The sequence below is a fragment of the Prinia subflava genome, chromosome 9 (assembly GCF_021018805.1).
Source record: "Prinia subflava isolate CZ2003 ecotype Zambia chromosome 9, Cam_Psub_1.2, whole genome shotgun sequence".
Taxonomy (NCBI): domain Eukaryota; kingdom Metazoa; phylum Chordata; class Aves; order Passeriformes; family Cisticolidae; genus Prinia; species Prinia subflava.
Genome location: NC_086255.1, coordinates 14591594 through 14610774, shown reverse-complemented (window position 1 = coordinate 14610774; position 19181 = coordinate 14591594). Strand labels below are relative to the sequence as shown.

Here is a 19181-nt window from a genome sequence, read left to right as displayed (position 1 = left end):
TTTCAACATGTTTTATTCCAGATGGAGAGGAACCACCCCTTCATGCTGGTGTTGCATTCTTATGCCATCTTGTCAAAGGGCCTGGGACTTTCCAGCTTCTATCTTGGGCATTGGGCTCAGGGTTAGCAAGGGATTGTGAGTTTGAAGGAAGGGACCTTCCTGGAGCTCGCAGCAGAATGACCTTTGTATAATGACCTGAACCTGCAGTGAAGCTCTTCTGGTGGGCAAGGTTAGCTGTTGGCTGGAGGAGGTCACTGCACAGTGCCAGAGACAAAAGTGTGTCCATCCCTCAGAGGCCAGAGCTGGCACATCCTGCAGGTTGGAGGGGCAGGGCATGTGATGCCCTTCTCAGCAGCCCCAGGAAACTCCTCCATAGGAGGCTTTCCAGCATGGGCTCCATTGCAGGAAGATGGGATTTACAGGCAGCCCATTTGTCAACACAGACTATCATCATTAAGGTACAGGCTTCCTACAGACTGCACAGTCGGGCAGGCACTTCCTGACTTCAGCCTGCTCCTCCTCCTGATAGCAGTGACAACACTTGGGACAGATATACAACTACTTTGGAAAAAAACCTAAACAAACAAGCAGAATTTCAATGGAAAGTCTTCCAATCCACATCTTCCATTTTAGTACTCAACACAGGGAAGGTTAGAAAAGCAGAATTTGCATTACCAGAAAGTTTCAACATCAAAATTCTTCTAAGAACTCCCTCTCTAAAAGTTCCAGGGAAAAAAAAAATCATTGGAAAAAAGAGAAAAGAAAGCTTACAGTGAAATGGCTGGCTTAGCTCTAGACGTACACAAAAACACACATTTAAAGAACACTAAATGTGCAGCATCAAAGCCAAAGTGTTAGAAAGCAGCATGAACTCAAATACTGAAAAACAACATCAAAAGACAGACTGAAGCTGTGAATGAAGGTTCCAAAGACAGCCTTAATTCTAACAGTTCCTCAATTTGGTGTATTTGACTTTCAGCTTCACTCGCGCTGTTTGAAATCGGTTGTCTTTTTTGCAATAGCTCCTGGATTTCAAAAGACATTAAAAATACAGATATTCTGTCATGTGGGACATGAAATATCTGGTTAATCAACAGCTTTGAACATTTGTGATTCAATACCCAGATTTCTGACACATTACTGGAAAAGCTGACAGCACTAATACAGTCATTTTGTATGAGGACAGTATTATAAGTGAATAGCCATTTTACTAGTAGTTTTCAGATATTTACTGATGGCAGAGGAGTCATAGAACTTGGCTTTCACACTCAACTTGGAAAGACACATGGACATAATTGTGTCATCTTCCTCCTCCTCTCCCCCAATGACCAATTTGGTCCCAGTTTGTTTCCTGCCTCCAAGTCCCTCTTAAATTTTGTTCCTTTCCTTCAAATTCATCCCCAAGTCATGTTTCAGCTCCCTGCTCACACCAACCTCTCTCCTTCCAATCAGCTTGCTCCATTGAACTCGATCCAGTGCTAAAAGCTCAGTCTCTTTTTGATTTCTTCTAGCCCAGCATTTGTCTCCCTCTACAAACCCCTCAGTTCTCTCCATTCCATCATGGTGCCTCTGAAGGGGAGACAAACTGGAGCATTTGGCAAAGGAGATGAGAACCAAGGCCTCTTTTTTCAATCCTAATCCTAGCTGAAGGCAGACGAAGTGAATCATTTACAGGGCTGGTCATTGAGAGCCCCTAGGGCTTGCAGCAGCAGCACAAGATCAGTGAGTGTGGTCCCAGCTGGGGCATACACAGCCTAAGAAGGGAGACATCTCACAGTAATATATTTTGATATTTTTAGTGGCTAAATTATCTGTAGTGAACCACTTACTTTACAGAAACAGCAAGAGATGCCCTTTTCTTATAATAGCCATACTTCTCAAAGTTTTCAAATAATGGGCCTTGAAGACAGAACTATTACAAAATCACTGAAAGGTGGTAGTGTGGACAGACATCCTTTCATCAAGCCTCTTTGTTGAAGACATTGCAGCTGTTTTGGCTGAACTCTGTAAAATCATCCATCTGAGGGCAGTAATTGCTGAGGGCATAAATCAAGCTGAATGCTTAACTTTCAGCTATGTTCTAATTAGTGGAGAACAAGGTCTTGCAATGGAAAGAATCAGGGAATAAGTGACTGTAACTGCTTACAGCTCACTAACAAATGGGCTAACAAAAGAAAGTAGTGTGAGAAGAATATGAATAATGTGTTTTATTGCTTTCTCTTCTCCCAGAAATTTGCCCTAGTCCCAAAATAAACTCCTCCTGCTGCTTTCCTCAGGTGTTATTGAGTACCTGGGAAACAAATCAAGGAATAACTGAAAACACTGACTATGCTGGAGAACCTTGCCTGGCAGAGTGCTGCAGGTTAAGGCAAACAGCTGGAGCAGAGTGATGGGCTGATGGGCACAGTGAGTCATTTTGTTGTTCAGACTGCAAGGCACTACACAATTCAAACAGATCAAAATGTGAAGAGACAGCAGTACCTGTGGGGTATGCAGACACCATGTTTACAAAGAACCCCTTACCTCAGAGCTGGCCAGCTGCACTTCCAGGCAGGATATTCATTTGAGGTTGAATTGCTCTAGAGTTTGCAAATTTCAACCCTCCCTACAGAGAACCGAGCCCTCTAATATTGTCCTGAATTCACTGATGCTTACTTGTTTGGCTCCTGAAAAAAACTCAGGTAATAGGCTGGTCAGGTAAGGGAACAGGGATTCACTTGCATCTTCACAGACCCCCTAACAGGGAATGAAAAGCCATGCCTTATAGTCAAGCTAATTTGTAGAGTAAGGTTTCTTCTTAGCTGTTCAATTGCTAATTAGAAAATAGTCAACTGCGCACAGCAAAAAAATCCCAACCAACCAACCCAAAAGCTTCTTTCCTTCTGGAGTTAACTAAGCAAGTAAAAGCTGCCTAGAGCACCAACTTACCACTGAAACTGCTTAACTGAAAACAGCCAGCCAGCCCTTAAATTCAGCCAATGAATTCTGATTGATCCAGCTGCGTTCTACAGCTTCTTTCAGAATTGGAGGATGCTGCTACAGGAACTTGAATTTATTTTCTGGCAAGGAAGCTGCTGAGCTGCCAATGTCTTCATCAGCCTGACATTTCATTTCATAGGCAACAAAAACTCACTGGGAGCACAGGTGGTCTCCTTTTACTTGTTTCCATGCAAAGAAGACCCTATGATAAAAAGGTTACTAGGCTGATCGTGATGACAACTTTCCTCTTCCCAAACAGTGAAATGTTAGATAATATTTTCATTGTAAAAAGGCATATAATCTACAGTGTAAGCTACTTCTGAATTTGTGGATTTGAAATCAGCTTTGTAAGCCTTAAAAGTGTCTGCACAAGAGCAATTTCAGATCTTCAGGCATCCACGACACTTAGTTCCATGTCTCCACTATAACCGACCTGAAGCATCTTTGTGACAGAGCTTCCAAAGAGGTTTTCTCCAGCTTGGGCTTCTCTGATTGTTAACAAGGTTGTGCTGTTTCGTTCATTTCAGCTAACTACCAACTGTCTAATTTTGCCTGGATTTGGTAGTTATCTGTAGGCAGTAGACTTGCTAGGCAGGTGCTTTAGAGAGATGGAGGGAGGAGGATTTAAAACTGTTTAAATCCACTTCCATTACATTTTTCTGCCTTCAATGCTTAGTGTTCACGTGAGGGCTGCCCAACTGCCTGTGTTGTCCATCAAAGTGGCCTTGACTTTGCTTTAAGCACAGACTTTGCTTTGGTTCAGACAGGATGAATGCTTCACAGCCCTGCTGAAGCTCCTGTGGTGGGCTGACATCTGGATGTGGTGCTCACAGGGTCGCTGGCAGGCAGCTGTGGTGAAGGAGAACAGCAGTTTGTGGCCACTGACAGCTCAGTCACACCAGCACAGACACAACCAACACACTCCTTGGGAACAACACATATGAGCAGACAAAATGTGCAAAAATGTACGCTTTATTTTTACACTCAAATCCATTATATGAGGCTGGGTAGGAATTCTTCTCATAAACAGCCTATGTGACTTCAGATTTGGTCATGAAAACTGGAATTTCTATATGCAGAGAACAACACTACAGCAAGAGCATATTTTTATCCTGGTAGCAGCTATTCAGATTTCTTTTGATTGCATCATTCTCTGAAAATTATCTTTTTTTGGATGAAATTCCTCTTGCTTAATCTTGGACAGAAAGTGAACAGTAAAATCTGTTCAACTATTTTTATATCATCAATGAATCACCAAAACTAAAACTGATTTTAAAATATGTTACGTGTGTCTGTGAGGAATTTACTAGGACAAGATATCTCTTATACTCTGGTTATTTCATTGACTTTATTTTTATAGGGAAGAAAATCAGGTAAAATAGTAATGGTTTCCTGACTATAATTGACCAAAACCCCACAATAAATCAAAACCAGACTTCCAAAGCATTGAAATTATCTCATTTATCTTAAGGAAAAAAAAAGTCAAAAGCATAAAAAGCATTTTGGTCAAATTTGATGGTACAAAACATTTTTATATTTATTTAATATCATGTCTCCTACTCTGTAGATATACTGTATATTTTCTGAAAAAATAATATGCAAACATATTATTGCATAACACATCTCTTCCAAATTAGCCCAGAAATATTCACTAAATTAATTTTTAACGCAATAAGAAAAGTGTTTTAATATTTTACGTTTGAATTCCAAAGAGTTTTATCCTGTAAGATATTCTGTGGAAAGCAGCACCTATTTACTTTTTTGTAATCCATTATGAAGATGGAATTGGCCTCTCAGACAAAATAACAGAGATGATTAAAACACAAGCTGAATAAAGGAGCTTACTGAGTGGATTCTTGCAGAGTGAGTATTTCATCTTGGCTCTGTGTGAGTGTGTGTGATATTTTTGCATAATGGTCTACAGACTTCCTACAATTTTAGTGTTACAGAATATACATACACATAGTGCTGAGACACAGAGAAGGGGATTTCACATTATGCTTATTTAGGGCTCGCTGTCTATGTGGAATGAGTAAAAGTATTACTGAAAGAAAACAATTATGAAACAGAAAATATTTCAGTATGCATAACAAAGAAAAATACTGTATTTTTGTTTAGAGACAGTTCAAGCATATACAGCATATACATAATAAAGCTCAGTGTTTTGTCTTTTTTTTTTTGTATTAGCTAAAGAAGCAGTCATGAAACTGTTGAATATTGGCTTAAAACTTGACAACCACCTAGTGCATTCTTCTTGCTCACCTTTTAAAAATACACAATCTGAGATGGATACATTGCACTGCTGGAGTTTACAATATATATTTCAAATTTACAAAAATACAGAAAAACAAGATTTCTTGCACTCAGATACTGAGCATTAACCCTTTGAGTACTAATTCCCACCTGCAACACTGCAGAACACATTCATCTGACTTACATGTTTTTATAACATTCTAACAGTTATAATTGTCATCTTTATGTACACTATTAGGAAATTTATTCCTACATACTGAAAAAAAATAAAGAAGGTAGAGTCTAATAAATTGCTAATAAGAGAAAAATATGGGGCTGAAGTATGGAGATGATTTCTGCCACATATACACAGAGAATCACAGACTGATGGTCTCTCCATGGAATTTTCTATTTCCTCTCTGCAGCAATTACATAAATCTGTGTGAAGACATCACAGCAAATTTCTCATGTTGCTGTCCTGGTTTAGGGCAAATTTGGGAGGAAACCTCCAAATGGGAATACAGAACATACAGAATTGTGCTTTTTCTCTCATTTCTGGATGCACTTTTCACTTTCCACTGTAGACATTTTCCTCACAGCTCTATGCTCCCATTCACTTTTTGAAATCTATTATTATTCTGCACCCTTCCTATTTGTAAAAAGCAGTTTTATTTCATATAGGGATCATTCTGATGCAGTTCTGTACTGTGAGTTGATGCTTTGTGTCCAGATGTTCATGGAAACACGAAAAAAAATTTGCCAAGAGCCTTGTTAATAGACAATGCTACTGACCCTGGAATGCCCTACAATTCAGCAGAAATCATGAACATAAAGAACTTCTCTGAAGCTCAAATTTGCATTAAAGGATAAGGACAATCTGAAATTTTCTAGGGGAGGAAATGGGTTTTCAGAAAGCAAGTGGTGAAATTAAGAGACGGATTCTAAGAAGGTGTGTTTATAGAAAATTACTGAACTTCCTCTTTCCTGACAACTCTGGACTACATTGATCATGTAACTAAATAGACAATATCATATATACAGGATCTCTGAACTAGAATAAGCTACTTTTAAGAAAATAACTGTAGTCCTCAAAGAGTTAATGATAAAACTGCTCTACCTTAACAGATGTGGAAAGGTTACCGTGGAACAGCTTACAGGTTTGTTTAAAAGGCATACTTTACAAAGAAGTGTAAAACTTGTTGAGACAATTGCTATTACACCGCACAGTGCCACATACAATGAGTAGTGCATGCTCTGTAAAGACATTAGAGTGGACCCTTATCAAAGCTATCATATAACCTTATACAAAGGATTGTGCCACTTAAACTAGTGCAGAGTGATTTTTTCCTGTAGATTTATAATGCTCTAGATTAATATCAATAGGGTTTTTCACAGCCTTGTACCACACTTTTTTTTTGCTCTTTTTTTTAAACACATGTAACACTAGAAAACAGCAAATGGTATATCCTGACATATGTCATGCAAAATACAACCAATACAGCACCAAAGATGTAACAGAGACATTACCTAGTACTTCTCTCCAACAAGAAAAAGGACAGAACAGAGACTGTACATTACATGACTTTACAGGCCATATGCTACAGAAGGTTTTTAGAGGCAGTATCACTTTTGTATATCTAAAAAGCTGCAATTTTATAAAATCCTGTTTAACATTTCTACCATAGCCACTTCTGATTAAAATCCATGGCACAGTAATAATATTTTTCTACAAAAATAAATAAGTAGAAGTTTAAGATGCTGATATGTTTATAAAAAGTGTCTGAAGTTACTACAGAAAAAAAGTGAAAACAATGAATGAAAATGATGTTTCTAAAGAAATGTCATTCTGTATAACAAAAGGATATTGCCTCTCTTATTCAATTGTCTAGACTTCATTTTTTCATTACCTTTCAGAATAATTTTATAACTTTCTTTTAAAAATAATTTCACTTTAAAACTGTCACTATCCCTCTTTTTTGACACTTACAAAGAAAATGAAAAGCTGTACAATTTACTGATAAACTACGCAAACATATCACAATACTTATTTTGGAATAAAAACAAAGATAACGATGGTTTAGGGCAAAAAACACATGATGATGGCCCACGAACTACACAGTAGTTTCATTTTTCCAAGGGCCAGTTTTGATATTTCCTGTACTATCTGAGCTGTATATCATGGCTTCATGCATGTTTCCCTTGAGAATTCCGTTGTGATTTGTTGTGTTAAATGGCAGCGACTGTGTCCGCGGGTGCATTTCGAAGTGCGCTGGGTGGTGCACAGTGTCACTGTCTGCCATTTTACCACAGCTGTATATTACAGTACTGGCCTCGCTGCTCTCGGGCTGGTTGACGGTGGGGTACGGATCGCTCTTGGAGCAGCAGGCCCGCCTGTGGCCCGACTGGCTCTCGTGGGTGCTGTGGGGACTGTCTGTGTGGGAGCTGTGGATGCTGCCGTCAATGCTCGAGGGGATGTGGTAGGCGTACTCTCTCTCCCCCGCAGACCTGTGCCGACTGAAGTATCGTGGCTTAGTTCTGCTTTTCAGGCATCTGTGAATGTGCATGTTGGGTCTGAAGGTCCCCTCGTTGTGGACGTGGATGTGAGCTTCGTCGTCGAGCAGCTGATCGCAGTGCATCTTGGCACAGCACGGTGTCACGGGCGACAGGCAGTTCACGTGGTTCTGGACTGCCTGCAGGTTAGTGAGCTTGCAGTGGCTCGCTGCTGGGTGATTAAACACGGACTTGTTGGGACACGGGGACTCCTGCAGACAAGGTGCGTGCACCTGCGTGTCGCCGTTGACGTTGACCTTTGGGCGCACGTTAACTTGCACAGAGTAGGTGTTTCTTTTGGATGGGCAACAGGACCACCAGCAGTGCCACACATCATCCCGCTTTGCACAGTGATGGATCAGGATGAAAAGCCCCAAGGTCACACAGAAGGCTCCATAAAGACAGCTGAATATCATATCCAAGAAATGACCTTGAGATACTGCAAGCGCTCCAAAGGTCCAAGTGGCAGTAAACAGGAACAAAGTGAATGCTGCGGCTCGAAGCTGAGCCTTAAATGAATGCTCATTTTCCAATAAGGAAGAAGAAATCATGGGGCAGGTTGCCTGGGGAACGGACACAGGGTCTGTAATATGAGCGTGGCCCATGTCAGAACTCGGCATTCTCTGCGGATCCTCTGTCTTTTCCTTCAGCTCGTACTTGCGCTCAGGGTGGCGCTTCAGCTGCACATACGTGCACAGAAAGTAAACACAGGTCACCAGCACAATGAACGCCACCGGCCCGTAAAAGGCACCGAGACTGGGCTCCCAGGCCATCCAGCAGCTGAAAACAACACAGAGAGAGAGTCAAGAACATTCCAGAGCCCGCATTAGATGTGATGGACAACTGACTGTTCTCTGACTAGACACAACAGTATCTGAGAAGTTCAACATGTGGAGAGAGGGAGCCTGTCTTTAATATTAATTAAGCTGAGGCATCACTTTCTAGTTTTTTTAATAGAATAGAATAAATGGTATAATTTAAACATTATTAAAACTGAAAATTTCCAAGAAATGTAGGTCAGTTTAGACTCCGTAATTACAGTGAAGTATAAGACCATTTATGTCAAACCTTTTTTCTACTATTAAAAATGTCAGCACCAATACCTTGATTTAAAAGCAAATGAGACAGAGTTTATATACTCTGTGCAAGCAGTAGAAATGTACAGATTTCAGTGGTTTGTATTAATCAACATTGCTACAAATTCTTAAGCCTGAAGATTGTTCTTATGGAATTTTCTTGCAAGAGAACAGCCTGAGTACCAAGAGAGGCTGAAATAAGACTTCCAGTTGAACTGTCACCACTTTCTGCAGTGAGCAGGCCTCAAATATATATGCCATTTCTGAATTCTGCACTGTTTCTAGAGTTCCTGGGAGCTCAGCCATGTCAATTTGAATGTCTTCAGAAAAATTAGGGAAACCGATGGTCTCTTCGTGATATATTAGTAGCATAATATCATTGTATCATGATCATGGTTTGCTAGGCTTTAGATAATATAACCATAACTGTTTTACAGCAGCTTAAAGTAGCTCACAGGCCAGCATGAGTGTGAGAGAACTGTCTTAAGTATGAATGATCTGATCAAACACAGAAAAAGAAAACACTAATTAAATCCTAGATGGAAACTGGCAGGACATGGGTTAGAGGAAGAAGGAATATTTGCCTAGTTTTGACTCTTCTCTATGATCTGCTTTTAGTCATAGTTACAGACAGAGAACTGAGCTGGCAGTACAGCCTAGTAGAGCTGCTGCTAGGTTCTTATATCCTAAATATTGCATGGATTTCTGGAAAGAGGAAAAGTTACTTTATCTCTTGGGCTTGGACAAGAAGTAATGGGCTTAAACTGCAGCAAGAAAGATCTAAATCACATTTTTTAAAAAGTTTCTTAGCTGTTAGGACAATTAGGATAATAAGCTGTTGGAATGAAATGTGGTCTATCCATTATGGGAGCATTTAAAGTACCTCAGATAAATAACTGTCAGGAATGGTTTGGATATAGCTAATTTCCCACTGGGTCAGAAAGACATACCAGGTGATCTGTCATGATGATTCCACCTCTAAAAGTGACACTGTGTGACACTTCATATTCATTTAGGCGTGTGTGATTAGTTGCTGTTCCTCCAGTTCCAGTGAGGAAACTTCTGAGATCAGATTCTAGTCTAGCCAGGAATTATCTACAAGTTACTATAAAAAGGGCAGAATGACTTTTTCTCCCAGGCTGAGAACCTCCCAGCTAACAGAGGCAGTCCCACTGGGTTTTACAGCAAGAAACTGCAGAATAATGACTTTGAATTTTTAAAATCTGAACCTTAAATAGAAACATACACACATGTATTAATGAACTTAGAAACGCTCCAAAGAGTATATAATTTACTGTTAGACAGGCACAAGAAAAGATTCCTTGAAAGATATTTGTGAAAACATTGGTAAATTACCACCTATATTTAACTGGGTAAGCAGAGAACACAAAGCTACGTGAATACTTGAAATCTATTTGAATGCTGCATATTTGATGCAAAGTGGAGAGTGGAATGCTCCCAAGTGGAACAGTCTCATGGGATGCTGTTATTTCAAGTAGAATCTCATTGTGGATCACTTACAAAATCTATTCTGTAAAAAAAAGTTCAAGTTCGTGCATCTACATTTACTTTCCTAATATCATAAAAAATGAATAAGGCACATAACTCACTGCCATTGAATTAGAAGCTTTTTACTCACTCTTATAATCATTCCTCATCTGTCCCTTGTTTTCTGTGCACACTGTGGCACCAGGTATTGATTTGCTACATTAACATGATTAAAGAAGTATAGCCCCAGTAACTGGACCAAAATGAAAAATGTCTCATATTTATGAACATAAATAATAGAGCTTTATAATACACTGTTGATTACACACTGGCATTTTAATTGGATAAATTTGAATAAATAAATATGAGTTGGGCCCTAGGCAGAGCACACAGTTAGCCATGGTATACACTGATTTTTTACTGGAATTTAAATTTCAATTACTTATAAAAATGTCTTTAAGGAGCCAGATGCTCACTTATGAACCATTCTCCTTGGCTGCCACTCCTCATGCCCAGAATATAACCAGTTTCAAATGTGTTACAATAGATGCTCAAAGCAGTAACTACGAGTGATGTCCTCTAGAGCATTAGTGCTGCCAGAGTACTAAAATATCCATTAGTGTGCCAGTCACTGCCATGCTGATCCGTTACACACACTGTATTCGACTTTGCAGTCTAATTCACCTTCTGCTGTGCTTTTATGGAAAGATTTACTGTACTTATGGATACCTCATGCTTCATGCCAAGAATTAGGAATTTTTAACAATGTGATGCCTGGTGAGCTTGTGGAGGTCTGCTGAAATACCTGCCTACACACAAGGACACAAAAGAATTACGACAGGATTGCTAGACATGGCAACTGGAACATTTCAAGGTGGTGAAAATCCAAAACATTTGGGTTTTAATGGAGGGACGGGAGTGGAGGAAGTGGGGAAGAGATTTTTACTTGTCCTTTTCTTGCATCATTATTTTTAAATTGCTCTAAGTTGCCAGAAGGATATCAAATCAAGGTAGATAATGAAATGAAAATATTTAAATAATTAATTGATGCATTAGATATTATATTCATTAGGTATTTTTAATACCTTTCACTTAGTCAGATGTAAATGAAGAGTAATTCTGTAAATGAAAGGTGATTGTATTGCCAGTGATGGAGTCAAATTGGTGGAGGTGAAGCAGCAAGCTCCAGATTGACATTGCTCTTTCACAGCTAATATTTAACAATTTCATCACAGATATCATCCCAAATTGCATGCCTGTACCCTTTATGAAGTCAGCCACATTTATTTGGATAAGAAAGAGAATCTTTTTTCCTTAAAAGTTTTATGATAGTAGTTTATACTTACTATGGTGCATTGCCTTCAATCCCATAATTGTTGATATTGGTTGCTGCTGTAATCCCACATATAATGAATGGAACTCCACCACTAATCAGGTAAAATCTGTTGAGAGATAATAACCGACATTTTAATTTGCCTGACTTGTAGTCAAAAATAGTTTTTAAATGACTGCACTTTCTTGAAGTGTTTTGGGAATAAAATATTGTTGAAATATTAAACAAGTCCCTAAAACCAGAAAAAAAAAGAACAAAGTATTGTCACAAGAACTGTACTCTGTGAAGCAAAGAGCAGAAAACTGAATATTTAATATTTATATGGACTCACTTTTAACAAACACTTGATTTATAATTTCAGTAAATGTAGCTACTATTGAAATAATATGAAAAAACAAAGCATTGTTTAATGCCAGAACCTAAATCCTAAATAAAGTTATTCTCCTCATCTCCCAATGGATATTTATATTTAATAGTTATCAAATATGCAATAATTATAAATTAAAAATATTCAGGCAAAGCACCTTTACTCACTTTAACATACAAATGCTACCAGGGAAATTCAGTGAAATCGCAGAAACTTATTCAGATTTCCCACATGACAAAAAAAGGAAGCTCAGTTAGCCAAAGAGAAAGGGGGCATTCCACTTGGTAAGGTGTTTTGGTTTATTCCTTCACAGGGAAAAATCTGGATAAATGGGAAGGATTTTGCATATACCTCACTTTTCTTCACTCTTTCAATAGCCAGCCTTGCAAATGCATTAAAATGTGAGCGCTTCCAAGGCTTCAGCAAGATCTGAAAAGTGTTAGTCTTACTGTAAAGACTCACAAGACAGAGGGCACAGAGTTTTGCCCTCCTTTAACTGGTTAAACACCATTGAACTGCTTGGATGCAGCAGTCACTCCAATGGAGGATCACTGGGCTACCTTGAAGTCCCAGGGGATCTCAGTGAATTTGGCATCCTTCATGCCTCTGTCCAAATGCAGCAAAATGAGCCTTCATCACATTTTGCATTTCTCCAAGCAGAACAGCAGGTTGTGCCTGGGGCAGAGCCCTCCCAGCGCTGCGGGCTCTGAGGTGAGAGCAGCAGCCCCATCCCTGCAGCTGCGAGCGGCGATGCTCAGCAGCAAAGAAAATGTTCCACTGCACCCAGGAGCTCAGCTGCCTCTCTGAAACCCTGACTCACTTCCTGCTTAGCCAATGCTCCTCTGTCAGCAGACAAAATTAGTTTCTTTTCAAGCCTTTGGTGTGGAAAGAGTATGCAGGGATACAGACACGTCCCAGTCTCTGCCGCAATGTCCCTCAGGTGTAAGAGGAACCTGGTAACGTGTGGGACACATTCTGATCACAGTCTAGCCACTAGTTTTCGGTAACAGATTATAAAAGGAAACTCCACAGTCATTGCAAGGTAGGATTTTTACAGAAACAGAGCAATAGTAAGATTAAATAAATCAGCATTTAATTCCAGTCCAGAATTAGTGTCAGAATCCCTTAACCTCTTTTCCCACCTCTTTCCAAAGCAGAATTATGGGTCAGGCCTCAGAAAATTTCATGTTACCATTTACAGTCAATCTTTGTCCTAATGGTCTGTAAACAGATCAGAGAAAATCATATTTTGCTCTCATCAGGAAGCCCTTCAGCTTTTATCAATTCAAAGTCATTGAGTATATATTTTTTCTTCAACTTGGCTTGTTCTGAAGAGCTCAACAAATTCCAATGAACAAGCTGTCTTCCTCCAAAATCCATTCATTCACTGCTGTTTAATGATTGTAAATATCTTTTGACTTGAGCATGTTGAATAAGCTAGCTTAATAGCTTATTATTATTTTTAACAAAGACATTTTCAATGGGTTTTTTGAAATTCAGGAAATTACTAGGGTACAGCAATGAGGCATAGAAAAGTTAATCCTAATTTATCTAAGAAATAGTAAGGAGCAGAAAAAACAGGAATACAGAAGCAAGTACAGGAAACTGCACTTCGAACTCATCTGAAGTGATTACACCATAGAATTTACCTAAAATGCAACCTATAATTTCCATTTTTGCAGTGCCACCACTTTTTACAGATTGGATACGTACATATAAATCAATTCTTATCTAAAGTTTCAGACAAGTCAGTATTTGGGTGTTAGATAACCTACTTCACAGCTCACACTTCCAGCAGGCTGCTGAACACAATACTAGCAACAGATCTGGAAGCACTTTAGCTACACAGGGCTGCAGAAATGTGGCAAAATCCAGCCAGATTCCTGCTGTGTCCCAGGGCTAAGGGCAAGAAAGTAGATCCTAGAAACGACCCAGGGTGAAGTCAAACGTTTCAGTGTTCCTGAGGTGCACTGTATGATATCCAGCACATCACACTGCCTGTCCTGCCTCACTCTGGGGGTGGAAAAAGGAAAACAGCAAACAGAAATGACAGTGTATACAAATAAATGATTCTTCATTGGTGGGTTCAGGAATCTTGAAGGGTGAAGAGAAATAAAAGCTGTCAAATAGAAGAAAAGTCAGCAAGAGAGGAATAGAATTAAACTAGACCAAATAGAAAATACAAACAAAGATACAGAAGTTAAATTAATTGTAAGAGCAGAAGTGCACACTCTTGTCCATTTGTGTGAACTGGTAGGTACCTTTAACAGTATATTAAGAGGAAAAGACCATATTGCAAAGTCACCAAAGAAAAAAAATTGATCAAGAAGTTTCATATACATGTTAGTTGTGAGGAAGTACACTTTAAATTAACAAATTTAGACCAGACTTTTCAAACATTACTTTCTATGCAATCATTAGTTGCTATCAATTTCTTTTTCATCCAGATGAGATAAGGCAAATAATTCTGAAGAAAAAGCTGCAGTAGAATTGATAGGGCAGAAATAAAACGTGACAAAAATGTAGATAATAAATAGCTATTTTTCATACCTCTAGAAAACCTTTTATCTAGGAGAATCAAAGGATTTTTAACATTAATTAATTTAGCCTTATAGCTCCCTGTGTGGTATATAAACAATACTGTTCCTGTTGTACAGATCAGAAAACAAGGAGAGATTAGGTGTTCAAGGCCATGCAGGAACTGAGACTCCTTAACTCCACCCTATGTTTACACACAGGGCACCTCTCAGTCACTGTGCATAAAGGGACTGAGCAAACCATGGCATCTAGAGGTTTGTGTCCAAGCCCAAGAAACCCAGGAGCAAGATGAATCTAATGTTATCTAATGTTATCTGAACCATGCCCTGATCGGGGTGGTGTCTTCCCAGTGCTCACTAAGCCTTGCCAACACCTGACTTGTGGAGGAGCCTGTGTGCGCTGTTCCCTGTGCAGCCCTAACACAAATATTCACTGATATTTGCAACAGCACCACCTGGGCTTGCTCACAGAACAGGTTTTCCAGCCCAGTTAAAGTGGTCCAAGTGGAAGGGTTGCAACTGGAGAGATGCTGGGTTCTGATTCTTATGGTGCAGCAGCCAACTTTTGGTGTCTTTCAGCCATAAAAGAGGAAAAGTAAAGGGTGCTGCTCCTGTCCAGCGATGCTTGTTCACAGAATACAGGAGCAATAAAACTGTACCAGAAGCCTCACTCTTGCAGACTGAGCAAATACATGCATTTCAACCATCTTTGCTGCCACATCAAGAATATTATCTTATTAAAAAAAAAAAAAAAAAAAAAAAAAAAAAAAAAAAAAAAAAAAAATCAATCTTTTCCTAATACAGTTTGTCTACCTCTCAATAACTATTTCCTCTTATGACTATCTTAAAGTTTTAAAGCTTTAAGGGTCCATATCCTTTGGTGCAGTAACCAGCTTTTGTCTTCCAATTACCTTTTCGACTTCTGAGTTAATTTTCTAATTTTTGTCATTACACCAGTGGGCTGTCTCCTCTTCAGAAAAGAACATACAGTAACCCAGACCAAATTTCATCTGCTTGTGTTACTCTTCTACCATCCAAGAACACAAACAAGTGATACTCAGGCTACCAGCTCTGGAACTGTGCATGCTGCAGTGAGACGAGTGATGTGACTGTTCTGAAGAAGGCAAACACAGAGAGACTGGCTGTAGTCATGATAGCCATGCATGCAAATCTTTAAAGACTAGGAAATACCAGGGAGAAAACTAAAATTTTTTTTTCCAGCTAAAATTTTATCTTGACAAGCAGTTAACTTGTATAATATTTTCAAATTGTTTTACAGGGAAAACTAAACCATCAGTGGGATGATGTAGGGCTTTGAAGCAACTGCCAAGCCGTTGCTTCAACAGCCCTTGGGAAGAGGTTTTCAAATTTGAACATTATTGTTGCTGGCCACCCAGGGATGTCCTGATGATCCCTAGCAGGCTTTTACATCAGCACACATTTATTTACTGAGGCTCATTCCATCACATCTTCACTAACATTGTTATCCAAGCTAATTAGATTAAAACTGGCCTGGTAGGCCTCAGCAGGATGCGCTTGCACCCCTCAGCTGCAGTGCAGCAACACCTCCAGCCTGGAGCTGGGCTGTGCAGACACCAGCAAACGATGGGCAGCAATCTGAAGGGCAGGAACCACACTGCTTGAACAGTGCAGGGAACCCCCAAGTTTCTGCTGCAGACACTGCCTCAGACCAGCAAGCACAATCATTTTTATTACATGCACTGACTCAAACACAGCCCCCCCAACAGAGCAGCAGACACTGCTGGAGGTGATGCCCCTCTGTTGACATCCTGCCTTACTGTTCTCCAGCTTCCTTTCGGCAAGAACTCCTCTTGTAAGGCGAACTCTACCACAGAATACTGGGAGCTACATAGCCAATCTGATAGAAACAGGATAATGTCAGCAGGAATGACTGCAATGGCCTGCAGGCAGCATCCATCCTGATAACATGCCGTATATTCTGTTAAATTTATTTTCATAAATGTTACTCAGTAAGTCAGCAAGTAAAAGGAGAGTTCTACTCAGTGACAAATTTCTTGCTTGAGTGTCTGGCTATTCTCTAACCCCAATTTTTTCTAGACTAAGAATCCTGACTGTGAATTTTTCCAGAAAGGGACCAGACCTTGGCTTTATGGGTGTAATGCCAGACTGACTATAAGGTTTTCTTCTGCAGAGGCTGGCGAAATAGCAATGTATCAGGAAGTGATTTAAAAGGCTTCAAATAGTTTTTATTGCAGATATTACTTGATTAAAATGTACATATATTTAACTTTATTCCTCTCTGCATGCACAAATCGAGAAAGGTACATGTTATATATAAAGACACCTCTGAAGCACTAATTTCTTTTCTGCTGGTAGTACAAAAAATTATCAGTTTAGCTCTATTTATGTTTACGGCAGAGTTCATGCAGGAAGACTAGCCACTTGCAAAATATACATCAAAACAAAAGAAGAATCACAGCAAGATTACTTTCCCTTTTCCTTTCCTTGAGCTGGGATTTGGTTTTAACATCTTTGTGAAAATAATTCATATAGAAAATGGTCATTAACTTCAGAGCTAACCAGATGCCACAGTTCAAGTACCCAGGAGGCAGACAGACTGATAAGTAGCTGCTCTGTAGAAAGCTGAATTTATGAGCCTGATTTTCAAATTATTCTCTCTGAATTTGTCATGCACCACCTCATTTTGTGGTCCTTTTTGCTGGGAATTTTGATAAAATAAAAATAAGGCTTCTAAAAATTATGGGATTCTGAGAATATGCTTTTCCTTTAAGAAAAAAACCCAACGATTTTAAATCCTATTCCCAGATAGTCTTGACTTATAAACATATTTACAAATACCATGTTTGTTTTTTCAATGACCTTTTTGAAGATATATAACCTGTGTTTCCTTCTGTGCTTTTCTCCTGTCTGCAAAAGAGATCTAAATATGGAGAATACAGATTAAAAAAAAAAAATAATAATAATCTACTAATAATGTTAAAATAAATTCTACTTTTGTGAGTCAAGCTTTAAATAGTAAATAACAGCAAAAGTAAGGGTTGTGTGAAAACCCTATTTATCACCTTCTATGTGCCAATATTGTTATCCTCTTTAACTGCCTGTTCACAGTCCACTTTTTTTTCCATAAGACATTGCACTCAGCACAGAAGAAACAAAGGTCACTGGACAGGTAGTTATTATTTTATATACGCCTCTCCTTCCTAGATCTTATTGCAACTTAAAAGCTTTGCAAACATTTATTAATTAATCGTCATAATGTCCTTGTAAGAATATGTATAATCTTTTCCGTTTAGAGGCAGACACTAAACCACAGAAAGAGGAATTAAAAATTTGATTAAGAAAAGTCTCTGCAGATTTTTTTGCACAGCTTAAGATGTCCAGGCCTCTATTTGACAAAACTAGTCTCTGTTTTTTTTGGCCATGAGAAAGGAGTTGAAATACTCTTCTTCATCTGCCCTTAAAGAGTCATGGGAACCTGGGCAATAAAGTGGGACAATTTTAGTCAGTGTCAGAAGATCTGAACCCCCACCCATCCATCAGCTTCACACCCCTTTGCTTCTCTGCTGTGAGCCCACGGCCTGGGGTTCATTCCATGCTCTGCCTCCCCACCCACGGCAGGCAATGGCTCAACCACGGCCAGCCAGGCTCAGAGTTTTGGTCCTGCTGGTGGAAGTAGCCAAGAAGTGACTCAGATTCACCTTCTTTGGTTAACACCCTTCATGGAGAGTGTGGCCATTACGTGTGATCCGGAATTCTGCAGATGAAAAGGAATTTACAGGCGGACAGTACAGCTGCAGTTTGCTTTACCAGGACCACGTGGGACAGTCTAAGCCAGCAGAGAGGAAAATGCATGTAGCAAAAAGATAAAAAATGAATTCAGGAACTCCAAAAAATGTTCAGAGAAAATTCAGAAGAATGAGAAAGGAGATTCATTTACATAGAAATAACTATATTGTCTCTTGGTGAGCTAGACTAATGGGAGAGCTATTGTACCTAAGAAGCAAGAGACACCTTGACTTTTTTTCCCCTATTTTATTGGAGAATGTCTTGGGGGCTGTTGGAAATCAGACAGATGATTCTTACAGTGTATTCCATGCTGCAGTTTAGCTCTATTGACTTCTATTTTTGCTTAATTTAATGAATAAATAACTTAAGTCAGGTTAAGTAGGAACCCATCCTGAATGCACTTCTGAAGGAAAGAAGTAAGTAAAATATTAAGCATCATGTTGATGAGAAAGAAAATATCTTTATCTGTATTTCATAAAGATTCAGTATTTAAGAACATTCAAAGATATGATGCTCATCGAGAGAACACTGTTTATGGTAATGCTCAGAGAGAAATCATGGGAGGAGGAGAAATAATACTCAGGCTTTGAGTATACTTTATTTACACAATCATTTTATCCCTAGAGAACACAACAGCCCTTTCAATTCTGTTTCCCCAGTTAATTTCAAGCAGTAAAATGGCTGATACCCTTGTTTGGAGGTGTTCACTGCTACCTCATTTTTCCAGGCATTTGACCACTCTGGCGCAGAGCTGTTAGCTGAAATCATTTTGCAGTTCCAGTCTACTGAATCAAACACAACTGCTTCAGTGAGCATTGCAGTACACCTCT

The 19181-nt window shown here is 39.2% G+C and overlaps 1 protein-coding gene across 1 annotated transcript in view; it reads right to left on the bottom strand.

The window, feature by feature from the left end:
- Positions 1–5062: 5062 nt before the first annotated feature.
- The window catches only part of LOC134554726 (adhesion G protein-coupled receptor A3-like), a 253447-nt gene continuing 239328 nt past the window's right edge, over positions 5063–19181 (bottom strand). Inside the window, exons 18-19 of the mRNA XM_063405559.1 lie at positions 11672–11767; positions 5063–8541 (exon numbers count right to left, since the gene is read on the bottom strand). Of these exons, the coding sequence (XP_063261629.1) occupies positions 7323–8541; positions 11672–11767 (1315 nt within the window). The 3' untranslated portion in view covers positions 5063–7322. The remainder of the gene's footprint in view (positions 8542–11671; positions 11768–19181) is intronic.